General features: G+C 35.6%; 1 protein-coding gene across 9 annotated transcripts in view; it reads right to left on the reverse strand.

Moving 5' to 3' along the window:
• Utrn (utrophin) overlaps positions 1–23,538 on the reverse strand; it is a 508,932-nt gene that overhangs the window by 275,806 nt on the left and 209,588 nt on the right. For all 9 annotated transcript variants that reach the window (XR_013424804.1, XM_078018961.1, XM_078018962.1 and 6 more), the window contains 6 exons: positions 23,085–23,276; positions 22,120–22,292; positions 18,077–18,227; positions 16,653–16,828; positions 9,850–9,985; positions 8,270–8,419 (listed from right to left, as the gene is read on the reverse strand). Coding sequence is in view for 8 of the 9 variants with exons in the window: in XM_078018961.1 (XP_077875087.1) it covers positions 8,270–8,419; positions 9,850–9,985; positions 16,653–16,828; positions 18,077–18,227; positions 22,120–22,292; positions 23,085–23,276 (978 nt within the window). In the remaining variant the exon portion in view is untranslated. The remainder of the gene's footprint in view (positions 1–8,269; positions 8,420–9,849; positions 9,986–16,652; positions 16,829–18,076; positions 18,228–22,119; positions 22,293–23,084; positions 23,277–23,538) is intronic.

Consider the following 23,538-nt stretch of genomic DNA (forward strand, 5'->3'; position numbering starts at 1 on the left):
AGGCTACATCAATAAAGCACCAGCATCATCAGATACATGAAAATGGCTACCATTTTAAGAGGATCAAAAAGAGAAGAAATGACTGACACGAAGCCCACACAAATGCAAAGTAAAAGCAGGGACATATCTTTTCAAAGTCCCATACAGATTGCATACACTAATATGGCATGTACTAGGCCACAGTTAAAAGAAATCTATAGCTTCATCAACCTTTAACAATTTCCACTGCAAACAAATAATGGTATGAGAACAGACAAAAATCAATTGCTTTCCTATAGGCCAATAATGAATCTGCTGAAAAAAAATTAGGAAAACTATCCCATTTATAGTAACCTAAAAAATATATATATATCTTGGAATTAATCTGATGAAGAATGTGAAGGACTGCTACAATGAAAACTATAGAACATTGAAGAAAGAAATAAAAGAAGACCTTAGATGATGTAAAGACCTCCCATCTTGGATAGGCAGAATTAATATCATCAAAATGGCCATGCTACCAAAAGCATTATACAGATTCAGTGCAATTTCCATCAAAACATCAATGACAGCCTAGGAATAGTGGCACATGCCTGTAATCCCAGCCACTTAGGAAGCTGAGGCAGAAGGACTGTGAGTTCAAAGCCAGTCTCAGCAACATAACAAGGCCCTAAGTAACTTAGTGAGACGCTGACTCTAAATACATTATAAAAAGGGATGAGGATGTGATTCAGTAGTTAAGCACCCCTGGGTTTAATCCCTGGTACCAGAAAACTAAACCAAACCAAACAAAACATACTAAGGACATTCTTCACAGAACTAAAAAAGCAGTACTAAAATTCATTTGGAAAAATAAGAGGCTCAGAATAGCCACAGTAATCCTGAGCTAAAAGAGCTATGCTGGAGGCATCAAAATGCCAGACCGGAAATGATACTACAGAGCCACAGTAACAAAACAGCATGACACTAGCACCAGAAAGATACGAAGAACAATGGAACAGAGAGAAGACAACAAGTCAAACCCACATAAACGCAGTTAGCTATACTAGATAAAAGTACCAAAAACATATGTTGGCAAAAAAAGATAATCATTTTAATAAATGGTGCTGGGAAAACTAGATATCCATATGTAGAAGAATGAAGATAGATCCCTCTCTCTCACCCTGCACCAGAGTCAACTCAAAGTTGATTGAAGACCTAGAAATTAGACCAGAAACTCCCCAACTGCTAGAAGAATATGGAGGCCCAACACTCCAACACATCAGCATAGGAACCAACTTCCTTAACATGACCCCTAAAATCACACCATCAAACTAAAAAGCTTTTGGAGAATCACACTGGCATTGGGGACAAGGACCAAGCATTTGGTATCTAATATGGCACCCCCCAGATGGTACCCAAGAACAGCCCCTGCTCCAGCTTTCTTGGGCAGGCCTGGCTCTCTAAGGAAACCCACTTCCATGCTGAGGATGCAAGGTAGCTGGAGAACTTGCTGAAAGCCAACTGCAGGGGAGTTACAAGATGGTTGAGTTTGCCTCAGATGAAACTGGAAGAGCTATTCCTGTGAGTAAAGGGAGGGACTAAGGGACCATCCCAGCAGCTGCTGAAGCTCCTTTTGCTTTGGGGAATTCCCACCTTCTCTCCCTGAATGGTACAATTTGTTCCATCATGGTCCACTTTGAGAAAAAGGAAACTGAACTCTGTAAAGTCACAAAAACCCTTAGCCATCCAGTAAGTTCCCTAGTGTGCAGGCCAAGACCCTGATTCCTCTTCATGGGAACAGATGATCCCTCTTTGTGGGGACACCTGTGGCCACACTGGTGTAGGAGTCCTGGTTAAGTAGGACTCCAGAACCTAGGGATATGTGCTCCATACTGGTCTGTCCTAAGTTCTCATCTGTTTGTTGATCTTGGGTTTGGGAATTCCCTCTGGTTATCTCTCTCTGTTTTTGTTTTGTTTGTATCTGTTACAGCCCCTTTTTAAGAAATGGCCAATACTTCATTGATCCTATAGTAGTCTCTTACGAAGATCTTGGCTGATCATTTTAAAGGTTCCCATCTGTCAGCCATGGTTTTGGGGTTCCTCTCTAGTTGTCTGTGTGTCTCTTTTTTTGTACAATCTTGCAACTGGAGTCGGTCTGTCAGAGGTCAAGTGGAAGGGCCACCTATATGTATAAGCCTGTCTAAGATCATGTTTTACTGTACTGATCTGGCTTTTGAATAACTTTGTGAATTATTACGCGAACTTACGTTGGAGTTGGTCTGTCAAAGGTAAAGTAAGTGGAAGAAATTGATACAGGCGGGTCTATTTTAAAGGTTCCCGTCTGTCAGCCCTGGTTTCAGTGATCCTTTTTTGTCTGATTTTTTGTATCTGTCACTGGCCCTTTAAGACCTGGGCCATGCTGTGTTGATCTTACCAGTAGTCTCCTGAGCACAGAGATCTTGGCTGAATGACCACCTGTGGGCATAAGCCTGTCTAAGAGAAAAATGGTTTACTGTAACACAATCTGCCCTTTGACTGGTTCTTCTGGATTAGTATATAACCTTGAAGTTGAAGTTGGTAAAGTACATGGAAGATTCCGTATGCACAGGCTCTTATGCAGTTTCGGGATAAGGGGTCTGAACATCAGGAACTAAGTTGAAAGTGCCAAAAGGCACTGCCCCTGGTGTGCAAGGAGAGCAGGAGACCAGAAGAAAGGTTTTAAAAGATTGAAATTTTTAAGGGCACTCCCACACTGTTTTTCAGTCTGGCATGGGTGAAGGACACAAGCCCTAAGCTGGGGGGGAGAAAAAATATCTCAGAAAAGCTGCCTGGGAACCTGGCCTCTCCCCTGCCTTCCAGCCCTCTTGCACATTGTGGGTGGAGGCTGCTGAACAGAAAGAATGCAGCAGTAGGTTCCAGCACTGTCCATTTATGATCCAGGGACAGGAAGAGTCTCCCCTTTCATCTGACAGGACACCTCTTTTGGCCAGAGGATATTTATTATAGCAAAGCAATTCTTGCTATAACAGGATCCCATCAAACTAAATGCCGGGGGAGACTGACAGGATAAACAACTGCACTCAGAAAAGAAAAAGACAGAAACTAAGACCAACCCATGTTTTGTCGGCAGCCTCTGCAAAGGTATCTTCAAAGAAGCCAAAAGAAAAGGATGAAAAGGGCTTCCTCTACTGCACATCAATATGCCTAGTGTAGGAAAAAGGCCCAAAAAGAGACTCTGGGTACAACCCACAGTGGAGAACTCACTTAACACTGATGGCATTGTGATAACGATAAGGGAGACAGGTCAGGCTCAAACATATCTCCTGTGCTCCAACCCCTTGAATGCAACCTGGGAGAAAACAGATTAAGACACAGTTTTTTATAGGCCAGATTTTCTGATCCCTCTCCTGGGATGAAATTTGTTGTGTAAATTAAATGCACAGATAAAATTCATAAGGATTGTTTCAGAATATGAATTTAAGAAATGGTCTGAAACTAGAAAAGATAAAAGAAAATAAATTTGTAGATATGGAAATAAATTTTAGTATGGAAAATTAGAAAGCAAAGGAAATGTTTCTGGATGATAAAGTATTTTACATGGTAAAGTAATATTCTTGTGCTAAAGTCCAAGAAGAAAGGACAAAACTAAGGTTATAAACAAATTGTAAAATGTCTAAGTATGTTGCAGATGGTTTGTGGAAGAAAAACATCTCAAAAAGTTTCAGTATGGGATTAAGTTGGCTATAATTAGCACAGTCAAGCATTCAAATTTCAATGTAGTGATATGAAGCAAAGTCTGAAACATTGATCTGCTCTTATCTATCAAGACAATTTTCTTGTATCTATTAGGTTTTATTACTTTGAGAAACTAAGTCTAAAAAGAATTAGGATTTGTACCTGCTTTAAAGTCTTTTAAATGATCTGTTCATAACTGGTTAAATAAACAACTTTTATTTTAGGTTACAATATAATTGACACCCTAAATATATGCAAATATATATATATATATATAATCTGATAACTATATCTGTCTGAGCCTTTTCTACATGTTATGTAAAAGTTTATAAAATGAATGTTGATCTAGGTTTACTGGCAAGGTAATCAATCAATAAGTATTCTTTTTGATCTGACATAGAAAGACCACACTGCCATCTAATGATCTATCTTATATCTGTTTGCTTTGACTAAATCTATTTCTGATCATTAACACTGTTTCCTAAATATATAATAGATTTAAGGCTACCATATGATTTTTGCTAATACTGCTAACCTATGCAGACCTGTGACTATTGTTACTTACACTGTGCATTCCAAACTGTACTTTAAAAGTTAAACTTAGTTAAATGTAAAGCTTAGGAGAGTACTTTGTCAAGTTCACATTCTCAAAACTAAAATTATCTGTAGCAAAATCCTCCTTCAGATTTATGTAGAAATAACAAACATTCATTTCATTTGATGTTTTATGACTGGATAAAGTAACCTGTTATCAATGAGTTATATATACAATTTTGTGTTACTCTTTACATTGGAATAGAAATTTAAAATGTGTTTTTGAAAAATAATAAGGAGAACCTGATCTGTTTAAAGGTGATATTGTATAACATGGAAACATTTTGCCACTTTTTCCATAAAAAGAAAGTTTAAAGCTCTCTTAGCCTTTGATTCATGTTTCAAATGAAATGTACTGGGTTATTTGTCAAGAGCCCCACCTTACTGAGGTAAGGCTCTGCCTCTCACTTTACTCTGTGTTAAAATGACTGAAAAATAGGCTAAACTTGGACCATTTAAAGTGGTATTCCAAAGATCGATTTTTGTTGTAAAGATTACTGTGATCATGGGCTGGGGATACAGCTCAGTTGGTAGAGTGCCTGCCTTACATACAGAAGGCCCTGAGATTAATCCCCAGCACCACAAAAATGGAAAAAAAAAGATTATTATGTTCTCAAAATAAACAGGGGATATAATACATAACTAAGTAAAAGTTTAAGATTATAAAAATCATTTTATTTGGTTCGTAGCTATTACACAAACTGAATATGTTTTTGCTCTATTAATTTCATTTTGTATTTTCCTGGTAAACTTTATAACTGTTACTTGTCAGTGTTTTGCAGAGGTACTGCTTCTAATTCAACCACCTGGGTTAATTTGGAAAAATAAGTTTTCACCTATAGGACAGATAGGATCTAATGCTGGCTTCCACTTCTACTAGTGATCCCAATTAAATGAAAGGGATAACTGTAAAACTATAGATATTGAAGTTGTAATCTGTTATTCCCCCTTTAAGACTGATGAAATTGGTCTGGTGCATGTTTAAAACCAAAAATTGGAGACCAAAGTCAAGGAAGTAAAAAGGCCAAGGAAAAAACAGCCAACATTTTGACCCTTGCCCTCTAAGGTTAGCCAGGACCCAGAGAATAACAATTAAAATAATAATTTCTGGGCCCTGAAATTCCAGTGAGTCACCTGATCTGTTGATCAGGGAGATCAAGATGACTTTAGAGAACAGGAAGCCAACCAGTGTACATTCTGAAAAGAGGAGGGTCATTGGAGAGGAAATGTTCCTGATGCTTCCAAGAGAAGCCAAGTATGGTCAGCAAGACTTTTGACCCATCCTAGCAGATGGTACCACTGGTACAGGAAAGCTAAAGGAGCCAAGGATCTTCGCACACATCTCCAAGAATTATCTCTGAGGAATCTTAGCTAACTCTGAATAGTACATAGGAACAAGACATACAGTTGTGTCAGCCCTACCCAAAGTGAATAAAGCCAGAGCCTCTAAAGGAAGGGTTCTTGTGTGAGAGAGCCTAATAATACTGATCATAAAGGACTCAAGAGCCACAAGTGTGTCCTGAGTTAATTTGAGCCTGATCTTACAGACTTACAAATCTTCCTACCCTTATATGTTGATAAACTCGATCTGTTTTCTGCAGATAATGACTATGGGTTACTGTCTTCATGGTTTTCAGGGACTGCCTGAAATACTAATTGATTTTATACTAACTATTTACCAAAAAAATAATGCTGATTCCCTCCCCTATGTATGCCTTGTCCAGTCACCTGCCATCTGTCACTATGGGCCTCTGGACTGCTCTGATGCTGAATACCCTTAACTGTCCACACCCCACCTGATAGAGAACAAGAATTTTGGATTACTTCCCCAACTTTGCACTCTTTCAGCAGCAAGTAGCATGGAGATGGTGTCACCCATTTTTTCATAGAAATGGAATGCAGAAATTGACAGTGTAGAAATGTAACAGTGGTCCACTTTATGCTTTGAATATAGCTCTTGCTGCCCTATCACTGCAGCTTAGTTTTTAAATGGACATATTTCTTTCTCTTTCTTTCTTTCTCTCTCCCTACTCCTCCCTAATCTCTCTCCCTTTCTAATATCAGAGGAAACAGGATTACCTTTCTTTTCCATTTTAGACAGATTTATCTGTCCTGAGAATACAACCACCATAGAAATGAAGTAATATAGACAGACTTTGGATATGGTAAAAGAGGATCTCAGAAATGACTATCCCCGAAATTAACAACAGAATTACAACTCCAACAGAGAATATGTGGAATGTAGCCTTTGAATCACCTCTTTAAAAGCTGATGGGCAGAATCATAGCCTCTGGCACAGGAGTCCCATGTATTTCTCATTTTCTAGCAAATCAATAAACCTTCTTTTTCCTTTTTCTCAAAGATAGATAGATAGATACCAAAAAGCTTCTACATAGCAAGGAAAATAATTAACAGCATGAAAAGAGAAGCTAGAGAATGGGAGATCCTTGCCAGCTGCACCTCAGATAGGGCATTAATATCCAGAATATACAAAGAACTCAAAAAACTTAACACCAAAGCCACAAATACCCAATAAGTAAATGGGCAAAACGACTTAACTGATATGTCTCAAAAGAAAAAATACAAATGGCCATCAAGTATATAAAAAAAATTAAACATCTATAGTAATTATGTAATTAAAATCAAAACCACAACAAGATTTCATCTCACTCCAGTCAGAATAGTGATTATCAAGAAACAAATAATAAAAAAGAAGAATATGAATAAAAATAAGTGTTGGTGAAGATGCAGGGAAAAGGTATACTCATACATTGTTGGTAGGACTGCAAATTAGCACAACCACTCTGGAAGGTATATGGAGATTCAAAAAATAAGGAATGAAACCACCTTATGACCCAGGTATCCCACTCCTTGGTATATTTCAAAAAGATCTAAAAATCATCATGCTACAGAAATTCAGTCACATCAATGTTTATAGCAGCACACGTCACAATAGCCAAACTATGGAACCAGCTTAGATGTCCATCAACTGAATAGATATTACTCAGCCATAAAAAGGAATGAAATGATGTCATTTGCTGGCAAATGGATGTAACTGGAAACTAAAATGCTAAGTGAAATAAGTAAGACCCAAAAAGTCAAAGGTCAAATATTTTCTCTGATATGTGAAAGCTAGTCTAAAATAAAGAGGGATGAAAGAGAAAAGAAATGGGGAAAGAGGAATTCCAATAACAACAAAAAAGAAAGATTAGGGGAGTAACAGAAGGAAATTAGTTGGGAGGGAGGAGGGAGGGAATAAGGGGAAAACAGTGGAATGAATCTGAACTAACTTTCCAAGGTACATATATAAATATACCACAATGAACCTCACCATTATGTATATCTACAAGATGCTATTTTTAAAAATGTAAATAAATAGAAAGATTAATAGAGTAGAGGAAAGGGAATGGGGGAGGGAAAAGGGGTTAGGGTAAGTATTAGGGACTAAATTGGAGAAAATTATATTCCATGCATTTATAATTATGTCAAAATGAATCCTAATGCTATGTATTATATAACCATTCTGAGCCGATAACAAATCACGAAAAAATATGAGGGAAAGGAGAGCACTGAGTTACAATTAGAGTCATACGTCATTATATGCCACTGGAACCTACTAAATACACACTGAATGAATAAAATCACTGAAAATAAACAACACACATGTGAAAAGTCTCGTGTGACATCAGGAAGCTATTTTAAGGTTTTCGTTTTTAGAATATAATTATTGGCACTTTATTGCCTAATTGTCATATACATTCATTATTTAATGTAGTATATAATGTATAAGTCCTCCTGGCCAAAGAATTCCATATTAAATAGAAGATATTCTTTGAAAACATATGCTTCTGTCTATAATGGATTAAAAAAACTGTAAACATGAGTAAGAATTATGCATGCTTAAAGGTGAAACAGCTACAAACCTGTTCTCATTCCATATCAATAAATATGAAATGTATGTTAGAGAAGCCCCACTCACCTTATTCCAAGTAGTGTTTGCAGTTCGTAAGCTTTCTGAAAGTTTCTCTCTTTCGTGTAAGCTCAGACTTTTATCTGAGAGCATCTCCAGTTCAGTTCTATTCAGCCATTTGAGTTTTTCAGCTTCTACTTCCATCTCTTGGGTTAAGTCCTAAAGGAATCAAAGACAAGTTCAGCAGGACAATTGTTCTACTGGGCAAAATTCAAGAAATGTACTAAAAATCTCTTGGGAGAGCATTCTTATAAATGTGGGGTTTTAATTTCTCCAATGGAACATGAACTTACAAGATGCCTGAGCACATATTAAGAAACCGGAACAGAGAGACAATGAAGACACACCAAAGTGCAATTGTCTGTGCGTCCACAGGAACACACACTTCCATACTTTCTCTTTTAACAGGGTTATACTGTGTTTTCCTTTCTAAATTAACACTCTAGTCCTTCTCCCTCCTTCCCCTGAAACTGGGAGTTGAACCAAGGGGTACTCGACCACTGAACTACATCCCCAGCCCCCTGGATTTTTTATTTTGAGATGAGGGATCTCACTAAGTTGCTGATGCTGTCCTCAAGTCCACAATTCTCCTACCTCAGCCTCCTGAGTAGCTGATTACAGGCGTGTGCCACCACACACAGCTAACACTCTGTTCTTATCTCCACCTTGATACTCCGTCTTAATACAGGGTCCTTCCCTTTGTAATTCTTCCCAGATTGCTTGCAAAAGGGAAATTCTATTGATATTTTTATTAAAACAGGATAGTAGATATTTTCACATTTTGCAAAGAAAGCTTAATAAATGTTTTGCAACATATTTTTAATCATTATTAAAAAATGCCTTTCCCCAAATGCCCCAATCATATTCCTTTATGGACCAAATCTGTTATCCAGTCATTAAGTACCCTTTCACACATATTTTTATACATGCACATATGCATACACAGTCACACAATTGCTGTCTTGTTAGATATAAATGTGAACACATAATTCTTACTATTCTACAACATGTACTTGCACTAACAAAAACTATAAATACTTGTGATATAAAATTTTAGGGATATTTGGATATATTTATATACCTGCATATCTTTATGCATTTTTTGCTATTATATACATGAACAACTATAGACTATTCTTATCAGCTGCAACAAATAAAATTTCATTAAGACAATCATTACACTAACTCTCCAGTAAGTTCCAATGAATTATTGTGCACATTGCTCAAGAATTTTCTGTAAAACTCAACTTCATCAATAATAATCAGTGTTTATATTCCAAATCTAATAGCAAAAAAAACACCTATACTTCACAACAGTGTTAAATACTTTAATTATTTTTACATACTCTAAAAATCTGACCTAATACTAAGAGTATGGTGGTTTATCCTTTCTATGTGCATGAAGCTTTATCTCTGGAAGCTCAAAATTACAGCTGCTCTTAAAAAAAAAATCCTCTTTAAATTCATCACATTTACACAAAGTACAAAGTTTCTTTCCTTTTCTTCTTTAGTCATGCAATGTCTTACATAAGAATAATGCCCGTGCATCAAAAGGCAATGGCAAATATAGAGACAAATGCACCACTTACTGCTAATTCCTGTAGGTTTCCTTCCAGCTCTGTAGTTGATCTCTTTTGCACAGTATTCTCAGCCTTCATTAACCAACAGATAATCTCATCTAGCTTTTTTCTATACCCCATCACTTGTTTACTTTCTCCTTTTAGCCTAAAAGAATTATTGAAAAATAATAAGAAAAAAAATCTCATTAAGAACATTATATATGTGCTTATGATATCCTGATTAACTCTCCAAAAAGAAATAATTTCTAACAATTATTTTTTTAATATTTATTTTTTAGTTGAAGTTGGACACAATACCTTTATTTTATTTATTTTTATGTGATGCTGATAATTGAACCCAGGGCCTTGCACGGGCTAGGCAAGTACTCTACTATTGAGTCACAACCCCAGCCCCTCTAACAATTATTTTTAATATGTGTTTTTAAATGAATGTTAATGATAATATATACATATGGCAGACTAAAGGCTACTTAATAAAAATAACAAGAATTTTTCCTTAATGCTATTCAAAAACATAGAAACTAAAGAATATTATATGTACTTTATATACAACTTTTTAAAGTTAGATACCACTGGGTAGTATAATAGAAATTTTTTAAAAACATGAAAAATGTCTTTATCTAAAATAATAAGGAAAAGCAAACAATTCTTTTTTGAGTACTTCATGCAGATAGAACAGCATCATTATATGGCGCATTATTCACATCAGGGGGCAACTTTTACTCTGCTTTATTCATAGGACAGAGAAAAAAGAGACAAAGTGCTGAGATTAGAAAAAGATTACAAGTATTGGAAAAAACAAGAAAAATGTAAAGTCGATTAGTTCTTTAAAGTAAGCATTATGCTTGAATATGGCACACAAAGTTATAAAAAGAGATCTAGGAAAAATACAGCAAAAGTTTTAAAGGATGCAAGGAAAACAGTCAGATGAATATAAAAATGGAACTGCCTTAATTAGCTCTTTTAAATGTTATAAGAATAACATTTATAAGAATACAAACCATCTGGAAGAAGATGAGAATATGATTAGAATTCATATGACAAACATAATTGGATACTTTTTTAAAGGGATTAAAAGCTATCAGGAGCTTAGTGGTATCATTATTTTTATAGTTGCTACAATTTGGTGCTGGTTGAAAAATTGAATGCCATTTTTTAATGAATTGCATGTATCATCCCTAATCAGAATGTACATGTTTAATGGCTATGCCTTAATCATGAGGCCTAACAAAATGATGTAGTAGATGCAATAAAATATTAAATACTTATATGCTTAATGGAGCTAATAATATTTAATATTACAAAACTAATGAAAATCACTAATAAATCGGAGTTCTTAATATCCATGAAGAAAATACTGTTTCAAGATTAAATAGCAGTAATATAAATTGTTAAGGTTACCAATACTAAAATGGGTAGTCTACCCTGAAAAGTATTTGATTTAAAAACTTTGGAAATGCCCAAAATACTAGTACCAGCCTTTTATTAAAAAAAAAAAAAAGTTGGAATTTAAGCTTCCAATATTTCATAATCATGATTAAATTAGTACTTTGAAAATAGAACTGAGAAGGAAACTAACATTATCAAGTGATTTTAATAAGACATATTTGAGTCACCAAAAACTTTTATCTGCAAACTACATATAATCTACAATTTAAATGTTAGCCCTAAGTATAAAAACAAATTACAAATTCCATTCAAATAGCAGATAACAATTGCTCATTAAGGAACAGCACAAATAGTTGAACTGTGCAAATATTTAGCTGCAGGCTTTCAATAAAAAAAAAAAAACTGTGTGATATTTCTCAATGACATTGATAACAGCATGCATACACACTCAATATTTTAAGGTAGTCTCAACATAAGCTAGGTCACAAACCCGAAGTTTAACATGCATTTATATAAACAAATATTGCTTTAGTCAAAATGCAACATCTGGAGCAAAAGATTCATTATTCCTTTCATGTTCAAGAAGTGAGTAAAATAGGCATAAACTTCACTTTGTTAGTTTCAAGCACAATAATTATCACACTCTATAGAGATCCATTTGTAAATCTATAGAAGAATTTCTGCTTGTGCACTGTTTCCCTGCAGAAAGCCCAGAAGTCACCTCACCTCGAGCCGGAAGAATTCTCCATGTGAAATCTCCCCTTGCAATTCTGCCCCAGGCTTCTAACCCTCCTCTTCACCTAATCCTCTTCAGGTCTCTCCCAGGGCCTCACTACTCATACCTCCCTCCTTTGCACGTCTGCTTTCTTTTCCCTAAAGGCTGCTCTAGTTTGGATACGGAATTTTACAAATATTAGGAGAAATGAGGAGAAAAAGATAAATTTGATTAATTTATTAAAAGAAGTATTATATTGGAATATAATCAGATGAGGCCCAAGTGTTAAAGGTTCGGTCTCCTCCTGGTGCTACTGGAAGTGAGTGGGAACAATCAGAGTTGGTAGAGGTGGGGCCAAATGAGACATCTTTAGATCACTAGGGGAATATCCTTGAAGGAGATAGTGGGATCTCGGCCCATTGCTCTTTTTTGCTTCTCTGCCATAAGCTATAAGCGCTTGGCTCCACCATGCATTCCTGATGATGTGGAAAAGTCTTTCAAATTGATTTATGGAAGAAGTTTAAAGGAGCAAGCTAGAAAAAGCCTAAAATGTTGTAAGTGATGCTTAACAGTTGATTCTGGTGGGGTCTCAAAAGACAAGACCATTGATAGGAGTGCAATTCTAAAGGTTATGTTAAGTAGGTTTTATATAAAAAGGAGGGTTTTGATGGTAATTGGACTACAGACCAACTTTGTTGCACTGTGGCAAAGAACTGAACTGCATTTTGTCCATTCCTTGGTACGTTTTGGGAAGCCAAGCCGAAAGGTGATGGATGGACTGGTTTGTCTAACACAGAAAATTTCAAAGCAGCCCAGTATTAAGGCAGCTTTTACTTTTACCAGGATTTACAGTAAAACCACAAAGAAAGAAAGAGATTTGGAAAACTGGCAGTTGTGCTAAAAGAGAAGCATGTGTATACTTACAGACAAGATGGGTGCTATTGTATTTGCTGGTGTCCTTAATAATAATCCAAGTTCACAAAAACAGACATGAAGACCAGTGGAACAGAACAGAAGACACAGAGACAAACTCACATAAATACGTTATGTCATACTAAACAAAGGTGCCTAAACATACAATGGAAAAAAGATAGACTCTTCAACAAATGGTACTGGGAAAACTGGAAATCCATATGTAGTAAAAAGAAATTGAACCCCAGTCTATCACCCTGCACAAAGCTCAACTCAAAGTTGATAAGGACCTAGGCATTAGACCAGAGACCCTGCGCCTAATAAAAAAAAAAAAAAATAGGCCAAACTCTCCATCATGTCAGCTTAAGAACTGATTTCCACAATGAATCCTAAAGCACAAGAAGTAAAATCAAGAATCAACAAATGGGATGATATCAAACTAAAAACTTTCTCCACAACAAAGGAAACAATTAAGAACGTGAAGAGAGAGCCTATAGAATGGGAGAAAATCTTTACCACCTGCACCTCCAATAGGACATTAATCTCCAGGAAATATAAAGAACTCAAAAAGCTTAATACCAAAATAACAAATAACCCAATCAATAAATGGGCAAAGAACTGAACAGACACAGCAGCAGAAAAAGGCAGCAGCAGTATCAGCAGCCACTTGCTGCCACCAAGTATTTCTAGGTTCAGAAGGAAAAAAATAATAATATTCTGCCTTGGAAAAATAGGGAAATTTTCTAGAGGGACTCTCAGAAATTATCAAGGTCACAGCCATCACAGGCTCAGAGATTTGTAGAGATGCATATTGATTTTAAAGACTTTCCAGGGCAGAGTCTTTTGAGAAAAGAGTCTCTGGGCTCCCTGATTTCCCAGGACCACTGCCAACAAGGCACTCCATTGCAGCCATGGGTCAAGAGGGCCCAAGTACAGTTCACTCAGGCAGCATCCATATGATGCTTCTTTTGCAGATGTGTGAAATGAATCAGTTGTGGAATCAAGGAGGTTTCCACCAAGATTTCAAAGGAAAATCTGAGAGCCAGGAAGCATGTTATAGGGTAAGAGCTCCTGCAAGTAGCCTCCAACAGAGTGCAGCATAGAACTTTGAGAGCAAAGAACAAGCCTAATTAAGGACCCCAAGAAGATAGAAATGTTGGCAATGTGGAACATTTGCAGAGGGAAGCTGCAGGCAGTGATCCAAGCCAGCCCAGGACAGCGGCTATATGGGCTATAAACAAAACAGTGGGGGTGGGTCTCCCTGAACCCCTGAGAGACCACATCCCCCCAGTGTGCCCAGGATGCCAGTCATAGAGCAGGAGGATTTCACGTTCATCGTGCTAGGTTTCAGTCTTGCTTTTGTTTTCCTATTCCTGCCTTTTGGCATGGAAATAAATAACCCATGCCTCTCCTGCCATTATGTCTTGGAAGTTTATAACTTACATTTTGATTTCATACAGGGGCTCACGGTTGAGTTTTCTTTCAATCTTAAAGGGGAAATTGGCCTTAAACTTTTAAGAAATGCTAAAAGTGCTAAAACTTCAGGAATACTCTTGGGGATGAACTGAAGGCATTTTTCGTTGTGAAATGAACATAGATTTTTTTTGGAGGCCAGGGTACAATGCTGTAGTTTCGAATGTTCCCCCAAAGGCCCAAATGTTAAGACTTGCCCCCCAGCTCTTGCAATTAGAAGGTGGTAGAAACTTAAAGAGGAGAGGCCTCGCAGGAGGTCTTGAGATTATTGAGGGACATGACGTTCAAGGGGATAGTTGGATTACAGCCCCTTCCTCCACTCTTTTTTCTTCCCTATCATGAAATGAGTGGTTTGCTTCACTAAGCATTTCTACCATGACATGTTGCTGCAGGCCCCAAGTCAACAGGGTCAACCAATCATGGGCTGAAACCTGCAAAACTGTGACCAAATAAAGTTTTTCTTTTAAAAGTTGATTATTTCAGGTATTTGTTATCACAACAGGAAGCTGCCTATTAAAACAACACTCCCTAGAAGGAATTCATGGACCATGGCTACAAATACCTCAAAGCTCAGCATCCAATATCCTTCCTCTTTAAGACCTAAATTTCATAGTCCATCATATCTGCCTCTCCCCTATTAGAAACGTTTTTGGTAATCATTCTCTATATATTTTCATCTTTCAAAATTTTCTTCTTAGTCTCTGTTTCTTAGTGATATTTGTATCCTCAAGACTAAACATAGGCTCAATAACTGTTGATCAAATCAATCAATCATTGGCAAAATTTAGCAAGAACATTCTGGAGAATAAGTTCTAGAATAACTTACTTTTATAAGAAATAGATGATTTTAGAGTTAACTAGGGGAGACCGGGGTTGTGGCTCAGCAGTAGAGCGCTTGCCTAGCATGGGCAAGGCCCTGGGTTCCATCTTCAGCACCATAAAAAAAATATTAAATAAAATAAAGGTATTATGCCCAACTACAACTAAAAAAATATTTTTTTTTAAAAAAAAAGAGTTAACTATGAACAGTCAAGGCATGAATGCTTTGCAAACATTGTCTCATTTAATCCTCATTGGAACATAATTCTCATTTAGAGAGTGGAAAACTTCAGCCAGAGAGCTCTGGGGCTTTTCTAGGTTTATACTGCATAATACTTGTTAGCACCTACTTTCTATGAAACTTTGGACAAGTTACTTAACCTCTCCTGGTGAAGCCCCAGTTTCCACAGCTATAGCAAGTTTCCTCAGAGAGTGTCTATCAGGATTGAATGAGACAATGTGTGCAAAGTCCCAAATTCTCTCTCTGCCACATAGTGATCTCTCAATCAACACATACCAATTATTGCCTGACTGTAACCAGAACGTAAGAAATGCAGACTTTTTACAATAAAAAGAAGCCACAGGCCATACCATACTATTAATGCCATATATAATATTATAATAATGTACTTGATAAAGTGTTAGACAAACGAATAGCTTATAACAGAAATAATGTATCATCCACAGAGTTCAAACTAGCAGAAAAAAAAAATCTTCAACTTTTTAACCCAAAACTACAATGAAAACCACAACAAGGGCTGGAGATGGGGCTTAATGGTAGAGCATTTGTCTAGCACTCAACAGGAACTGGGTTTGATCCTCAGCACCACAGCACTCCCCCCCAAAAATCATCAATAAGACTGGATACATTAAGCAAAGTAGAAATTGTTCACTAAATTTCTAATTTCTCAGAAAATGACTTAAAATAATTTTAAATGTAGAATACAAAGAGAGAACATTATATACACTAGTTATCAAACATATTTCCAATCAGTTGATACCTTCACAGAATCTGGGACACTGTAGCATAGTCGGTTATACATATTCTACTGTTATACATATTATACATAGTAGAACATGTTATACATATTCTACTACCTAGATAAGGGGTTGATACGTGGGGATAGAGCACATCCTTCAACACTAAGGACAACCTAGTGGGATGGGTAACTAAGGCAGACTCAGCCAGCAAATGAGTGAGGCAAGGCCCCGCCAGACCTGTGTTCTTTCAACTACCTGATGTTCCATCATAATCATCATTATCAGGATGCTCAGAAACAAAAAGAATGGAGTTTGTTTTTACATACATATCTTAGTAGAAAATCAACTTCATGATCAACCTAAAAATAATGAGGACATGGACAGTGGGAGCCTTAACTGTCAGTAAAATTCTTCATTATAATATCAGATGATAAAAGACCTTGGGACAGGTTGGATTGTATCTTAAAAGATTCAACCCACACACACTCCCTCCTGTACCCTCAAATGACTTCGGCGGAATCACCTGGGCTGCCTGTCCTTCACTTCGGCAACGACTGCGCTCCAACGTCGGTTGACCCCTGCCAGCTTGTCTTTCAGGAAGCTTCCATCTGCTGGGGACAGTCTCTGCACAATCCCATCACCAGCTCGATTGACTGCGACCAGGCTGGGCTGATGGCTGCTGATGCCCTCTTCAAGCTCCTGTGACAGAGCACAAGCCAAAGTTAATTCCATGACACAATTCAACTGTTCTGACGCCATGCACCTACCCGAATACTGTGGCATCAGCTCAAGTGTTAGAGAAGCAGATTCCTGGAGGGGTGTTTTATGTTCATAACAAAAGACATTTTAAAACAACTTAATTACATTGCAAGGAACACAGTCAATGAAATTTATCTTGAAGCTGAACCCACCCTCAGGAATGTCATCAGGCAAAATAATGTGAAATAGGACAGCTTAATATCATAAAACAAACAACAGCTGTGTACTTTGAAGCCGAAGCATCAATCAAGTTTGATTAAAGTGAATTGCTCATCTTCTTCCAAACAACTGCTTAAATGCATCTCTTTAAAAAAAAAAAATTACCCACCATATATTCCTGGCAATACATAAATATATATCCTGCAATATATAAAGAAACTTCAATGTCCTTTGTGCTGAAACAATGCTTCACTGGTCTGCAGAAAGTTTTCAGTAACAAATTTTAAAGGGATATTTTAAAGTCAAATTTAAACATTTATCTGTACCTCCAAAACCATAAAAATTCATTAACATATTAAAGAGAAAAATAAAGCATATCTATTTAATTCCTTATGAACCTTCTACAGAAAATACATTTTAAAAATTTAATAAAAGAGAAAATATTTTATCAGTGGTAAAACTGAAATTTACTTTGCTTTCTATCATTATTTTTAAAGATCTATTGTTATCAGAAATGATGTTGCTATTGTGTTATGTATTCCCAGAACTGAATTAGACTTACATGAGCAGCTGTCCTGCTGTAGATCAAGAAAAATTTAATTTTATGATAATTATCTATGATGCAAAGTGTTTGAGGACAAAAAGTCACAGCTAAGGTATGTATATATTTTTCTGTGGTTGATATAAGTTTGGGTACAAAATTTTACAAACGTTATCCTGAATACAAATTCCAAGAGAGGAAATCATTCTTACACAATTTTTTAAATGAGATTGTTTCTCACATTAGCCACCAATGAGCAGTTTTATTTAAACTTCTTTAAAATCCTGATAGAAAACTATATATGACCAGTTTTCTTGTAAACCCTGGAAACCAGAAATTAAATTAGGAATAAAAATTACAAACTACAAATGTACTCCTGAAAAATTAATATATGCAGTTCATACTTCTGAAATCTGTCTTAACAGCCACATGCTAAATACATATGCAACCTTTTGGCAGATCCCCTTTCAAGAACAGAAAGTGCTCACCTGCTGATGCATCCTGGCATTGTCTAAGTCCAGGCTGCCATCTGGAGCGCAGGTGTCCCCCAGTAACTCTTCAGCTTCCGTTATCCACTGTGTGAGGTCGTTCAGGTCACAGTGGAACTGTCTCCATTCTTCCACAGCCCTATCAAAATGACTAGTGGACAAGAAACAAAATAGGTTTGTGAACTCTCCAGTACTGCCTAGAACCAATTTTTCTAAAAAAAATTCAAATACCATTTAAAATGAAAGCCCACAATTGAGTGGATTCACAGCTATTACACTACAAGACAAATTTTCGTAGTGGGTTGTAGTTAATAATTCCTCTTAGAGAAACAAGCATCATAACAAAAGCAAAGCAAAAAGCAAATACCACCCTTCCCTCTACTATCCCCACCACCACCACCCGCCCAACACACATACCAAGAGAGCTTTTAATATAGAAAGATTTAGCCTTCTCTGGCTTGCAAAACCAAAAGTGATTAGCTTAGACATGTTAGCCTACCCAACATTATATATTTAACATGCAAATACCATAGATTATAAAACATGATCAATTATTCTCTTAGAAATGAAACATGTTGTTTTACTACCAGAACAATTAGTTTGAAGCTAGAACAGGAAGCCAAGACACCTCAGATGCTTCACAATTTTCAAAATTTCCTTATACTCCATTATCTCTGTCCTATGGACTGAATTCTGTCCCTCCAAAATTTACACGTGAAAGCCTTAATCTTAAAGATGACTACTTGAAGATAGGGATTTTAAGGTGGCACATGTCTGTAATCCCAGCAATTTGGGAGGCTAAGGCAGGAGGATTATGAGTTCAAAGCCAGCCTTAACAACTTAGCAAGGCCCTAAGAACTTAGCAAGACCTTGTTGCTAAATAAAATATTAAAAAAGGAAAAAGTGGCTGAGGATATGGCTCAGTGATTAAGCTCTCTGGTTCAATCCCCAGTACCAAAAAAATAAAAAATAAAAAGAACAAAAAGAAGAAAGAATGAACATGATCAATACACTACAACCAATAAAATAAGATTCAACACTTCAAGTAAATGAAACCAAGTAAATAAAGAAAATAAAGCAATAAAGTAAAAGATATAATAGAGAAGGCTTTTCTAACAAAAGAGAAGATAGCCCTGCACTTACAATTTTGAAAATCCCCTGGAATAAATTATTTCCCAAAGGAAACATTTTTACAATCAAGAAAATAGTATGTGTGTCTGCAATCAACATTACTAATTAACACAGTTATTGAAGTTCCACCACATTAGCAACATACGTATATGCAAATAAGATAATTAAAAAAGAAAAGTTATCATTATATACACATAGTATGTTGATAAATGAAAAGGCCAACACAATCAACTTTATATCCATAGACACACACACTCTTACATACATGGTACAGAAAAAAGGTAACATATACCATCACTTCAAAAATAAAAAAGAAAAATGTATAACTCTTTTGTAATAGTCCTGATGAGAAAGTTTTACTAACCCTTCAAACTTTACTGATCTCAAAGGAAACAAATAATAAAAATAATTTCAAATTGAACAGTCTTCCATGAATTAATTAAAATGATTACAAGATTTCACTGGAAAAATACAAAAGATTTTTAGAATAACTGGTGGGGAAAGAACATTAATTTCAGAATAATCTGGGAAAATTTATTGTACTGGATGAATAAATTTGTTTTAAAAATGAAAATATGGTATTTGCTTTAAAATAATGGTATTATTAAGACAGAATTAGCAAAATTAAATAAATATATTTTAAATTATGATTTAAAGGAAGTATCACCACAAAAAAGAGATAAATTCATTTAATAAAAAGTAATGAAAATGTAGGCTGTTCCTTTAAGAAAAATGAAGCCAAATAGAGCTAATCAGTGCTTCTTAATTCAGGCAGCATAAAAAATTTGCTGAACAATGTTTAAGAAGTGTAAATACAGCCAGGCAATGTGATTCATGCCTATAATCCCAGCTACCTGAGAGGCTGAGGCAGGACAATCAAAAGTTGGAGCCCAGCCTGGGCAACTTAAGAAGACCATGTCTCAAAATTTAAAAAAAAAGAAGGGGGCAAGGGGCTAGCAGCACTGCCCAGTGATAGAACCCAGTACCAACACAAAAGAAAGGTAGAGATACATGAATCCTACTCATGCTACTGAAGCTGGTGTATAGTACATATCAAAATAAATTTCAGATGGATTCGATTATTAACTGTGCATTTTAAATTAAGCAAATAAAAAATTGGGTCTTGTTGTTGTTTGCCAGGGTAGGAGGAAGCATTGTGGATTGAATCAGTGGGCACTTTACCAATGAGCTACAACCCCAGTCATTCTCATTTTTTATTTTGAGACTAAGTTGTCCAAGCTGGCCTCAAACTTGGGGTCCTCCTGCCTCAGCCTCAGGTCACTGGGATTACAAGCATGCAACATTGTGCCTGGCTAAAAAAAAAAAATTTTAAGTGTACATAAATATTTGCTTCATAGTAAAAAGTTAACTTATATGCATATGTTTCATTTAAATTAATGAAATCACAAAGAATTATAAGAGAATTACATAAAATTTTCCACATCTCAAAAAAACCACCATTAGCAAAATTAAAGGACACAGAAAAGCTGTGTCCACTTAAACAACAAGAAATAAAACCACAAATAGCTTCTATCTTTAATGAAAAAAAAAAGTTTTTGCAAAAATAAGGAAATGGTATATCATGGTTAAAAAAAAAGAGCAAATCTGAGGCAAAGAAAACATATATAAGAATATTCAAATCTCACTGATAACAAGGTGAAAATAAAACTGAAATGGAACCTATTGCTATAAAATTGGCAAAGCTGTTTTTAAAAAATCCTGTCAACATTATCCAGGTTCAAAAGGAAGAACACATTCATGAAGACTGTCGGCAGAAGAACAATAATCCAGGGCTGGGGTTGTAGCTCAGTGGAAGAGCACTTGCCTCGCTTGTGTGAGGCACCCGGTTCAGTTCTCAGCACCACATATAAATAAATAAAATAAAGGTCCAGCAACAACTAAAAAATATTTTTAAAAAAGAAGTACAGTGATCCAAAGTCTTAAAATGTTACTATTTTTTAAATCAAATTTGTCTTCATCTAATAATCAAGTCTATTTTATAAGTATGGTTAAGGATGTACTTAAATGGATATTCCTAAATGTACAAAGAGATGATATTAAAAATCCCATTCAAAGGGATAAGGTAAAGACTATTAAAAGCTATCCTCTTGAGGGTTGGATAGTCAAATGAAATATGAAAAAAGGTTAAAATGATGCCTAGTTTGTGCATCTCTGAAGTTTTCCAAATATATTACAATGTACTGTCCTGTGTTAACTTCGCTCTTGTACAGTCCTTTATGTTGGCTTATTTCTCTTATTATTTTTCCTTTTTATTTTTTGGTATCAGAAATTGAACCCAGAGGAGCCACATCCCCAACCCTTTTTATTTTGAAACAAGGTTCGCTTAGTTGCTAAACTTGACTTGTGATCCTCCTGCCTCAGCCTCCTGAGCTGCAGGGATTACAGCACATTGAGCTATTCCATACCTTATCTGCATTTCCAATACATTCACAGCAATTGACCAAAATTCTTACCAGATTTATGTCTACCTATTAATAGGCCTGGTCAATATCTAGTAAGAAAAAGGCTCAGAAACAATCTCTCCAACAGAAGATTATAAAAGGATTATAGATGGACTCTGTCACTGTCTTTGGTCTTCACCCACATTAATCAAGTGTGTACAAAAAATATGAGCTATTTTAGTAAACTAAAAACCCTTTTTAATTTTTTTTAAAAATGGATACTATTTAAATACTAAAAATTAAAAGTGCTTCCATATTATTAAGACACTATGTTAAAACATGTCATCTATTTGTGATCAGTCTCCTCTTTAAGGGGCTGTATTCATAACAATTAGATAGGCCAAATTTCAAAAATATGAAACAAATTCTCTATACAAGTAAACTGTTTCACGGCACATGAACTTGTAGACATATTTTTAGATATTAAATATTAACTTAGTTTGTACATACCCTTTACGATCATTGTACATTCTATTAACTCTGTCCCACTTTGCATTCAATTGAGTTAGCATATCCCTAATCTGAATGGCTTCAGGTCCCGAGGCTTCAAGGATAACATCTGGTTGCTGTTCATGAATAACTGCAATCTGCTCCCCAAGTTTGTCCAGTTGGTCTTTGATATTCTAAAAAACATATTGTCATGCATTACCAAAATCCAGCAAAATGGCAAAGAATCACAGATAACCAAAAATACATATTGTGTAATACGCATTTAAAATAATAATGAGGACAAACATTGTTTTTTTTGTTTTTTTTTTTTTTTATGAACAGCTGCATTGGTCAAAGTGTGAGGAATATAATGCAAATGTCAAGGGGGGAAATTCTCACTGATGTTCAAGGGTGCTTTTGGACAGGACATGAAAACCTCTGTTACTTTCAGAAAAGGTAATGAAGCATTCAAGACTGGAATTATTTATATTTTCAAAGATCTAATTATGATAGTTTAAATGACAGAAATGAACTATATAAGTTATCAAATCTATCAGTGATATTATTGTGAGTTTATATATAAATGCAATCAAATTGTACAACAAAGCCTAGACAGAATTTAATAGTTTAACTAACTTAGAATCAAGATGCCATATACCTTCCCAACTGGCCAATCTTAAATCATCTAGATGACCAGACAAAAGCTGACATTTCACTCAAAGGACAATCAAGTTTATAAGACAGGAATATGTTCTCTACTTATGTTTAAGGTCTCTGCTGTTGCAAAAAAAGTCATAACTGTTCATATATAAAAATTCATAACCAATTTTTTAAAAATAAATTTTTACTATAATTCACTGGAGAGTATAAGAAAGTTTTGTTACTCATATCCATTAATTATTGCTTGGTACAATTTTAAAAGATCTGGGCCATCTAAGTGGGCATGATAATTCTGGCTATTCCCTATGCGGTGCCTGCAGACTTACCTTCAGTGAGTCTTCCTGCAAAGAGAAGTCTTCATAGACAGTGTTTTTTAGCTCAGGAATATTAAGTGATAATTCCACATCATCCATGGTAAGTAAAATTTTGTTAATTTCAACCAGATAATCCGAGGGGAGAGGGGATGATCTCATTCCAGAAGCAAGTGGACTTGTTTTCCTCTGTTGGATAGGGATAGCCTAGAAAACATTTTTGAAAAAACAATGCACATATTTTAAAAGAGCCCCACACTGAGTAATAGCAAATTGAGAAAAATACAAGACTATTATGTGGATGCATTCAAAACCATGAACCAAAATAAAGAATCTTAACCACAATTTTTTAAATTTTAAAACTGTATTGCTATAGAAATCTTTAATAATCTTTATTCTAATTTTTAACTATTGCCTGATGTTAAAACAGCTTTGATAAGTTAATGTTTGAAAAGTCTGTCTTTAAGAT

Source organism: Ictidomys tridecemlineatus, chromosome 8 (assembly GCF_052094955.1).
Source record: "Ictidomys tridecemlineatus isolate mIctTri1 chromosome 8, mIctTri1.hap1, whole genome shotgun sequence".
Lineage (NCBI taxonomy): Eukaryota > Metazoa > Chordata > Mammalia > Rodentia > Sciuridae > Ictidomys > Ictidomys tridecemlineatus.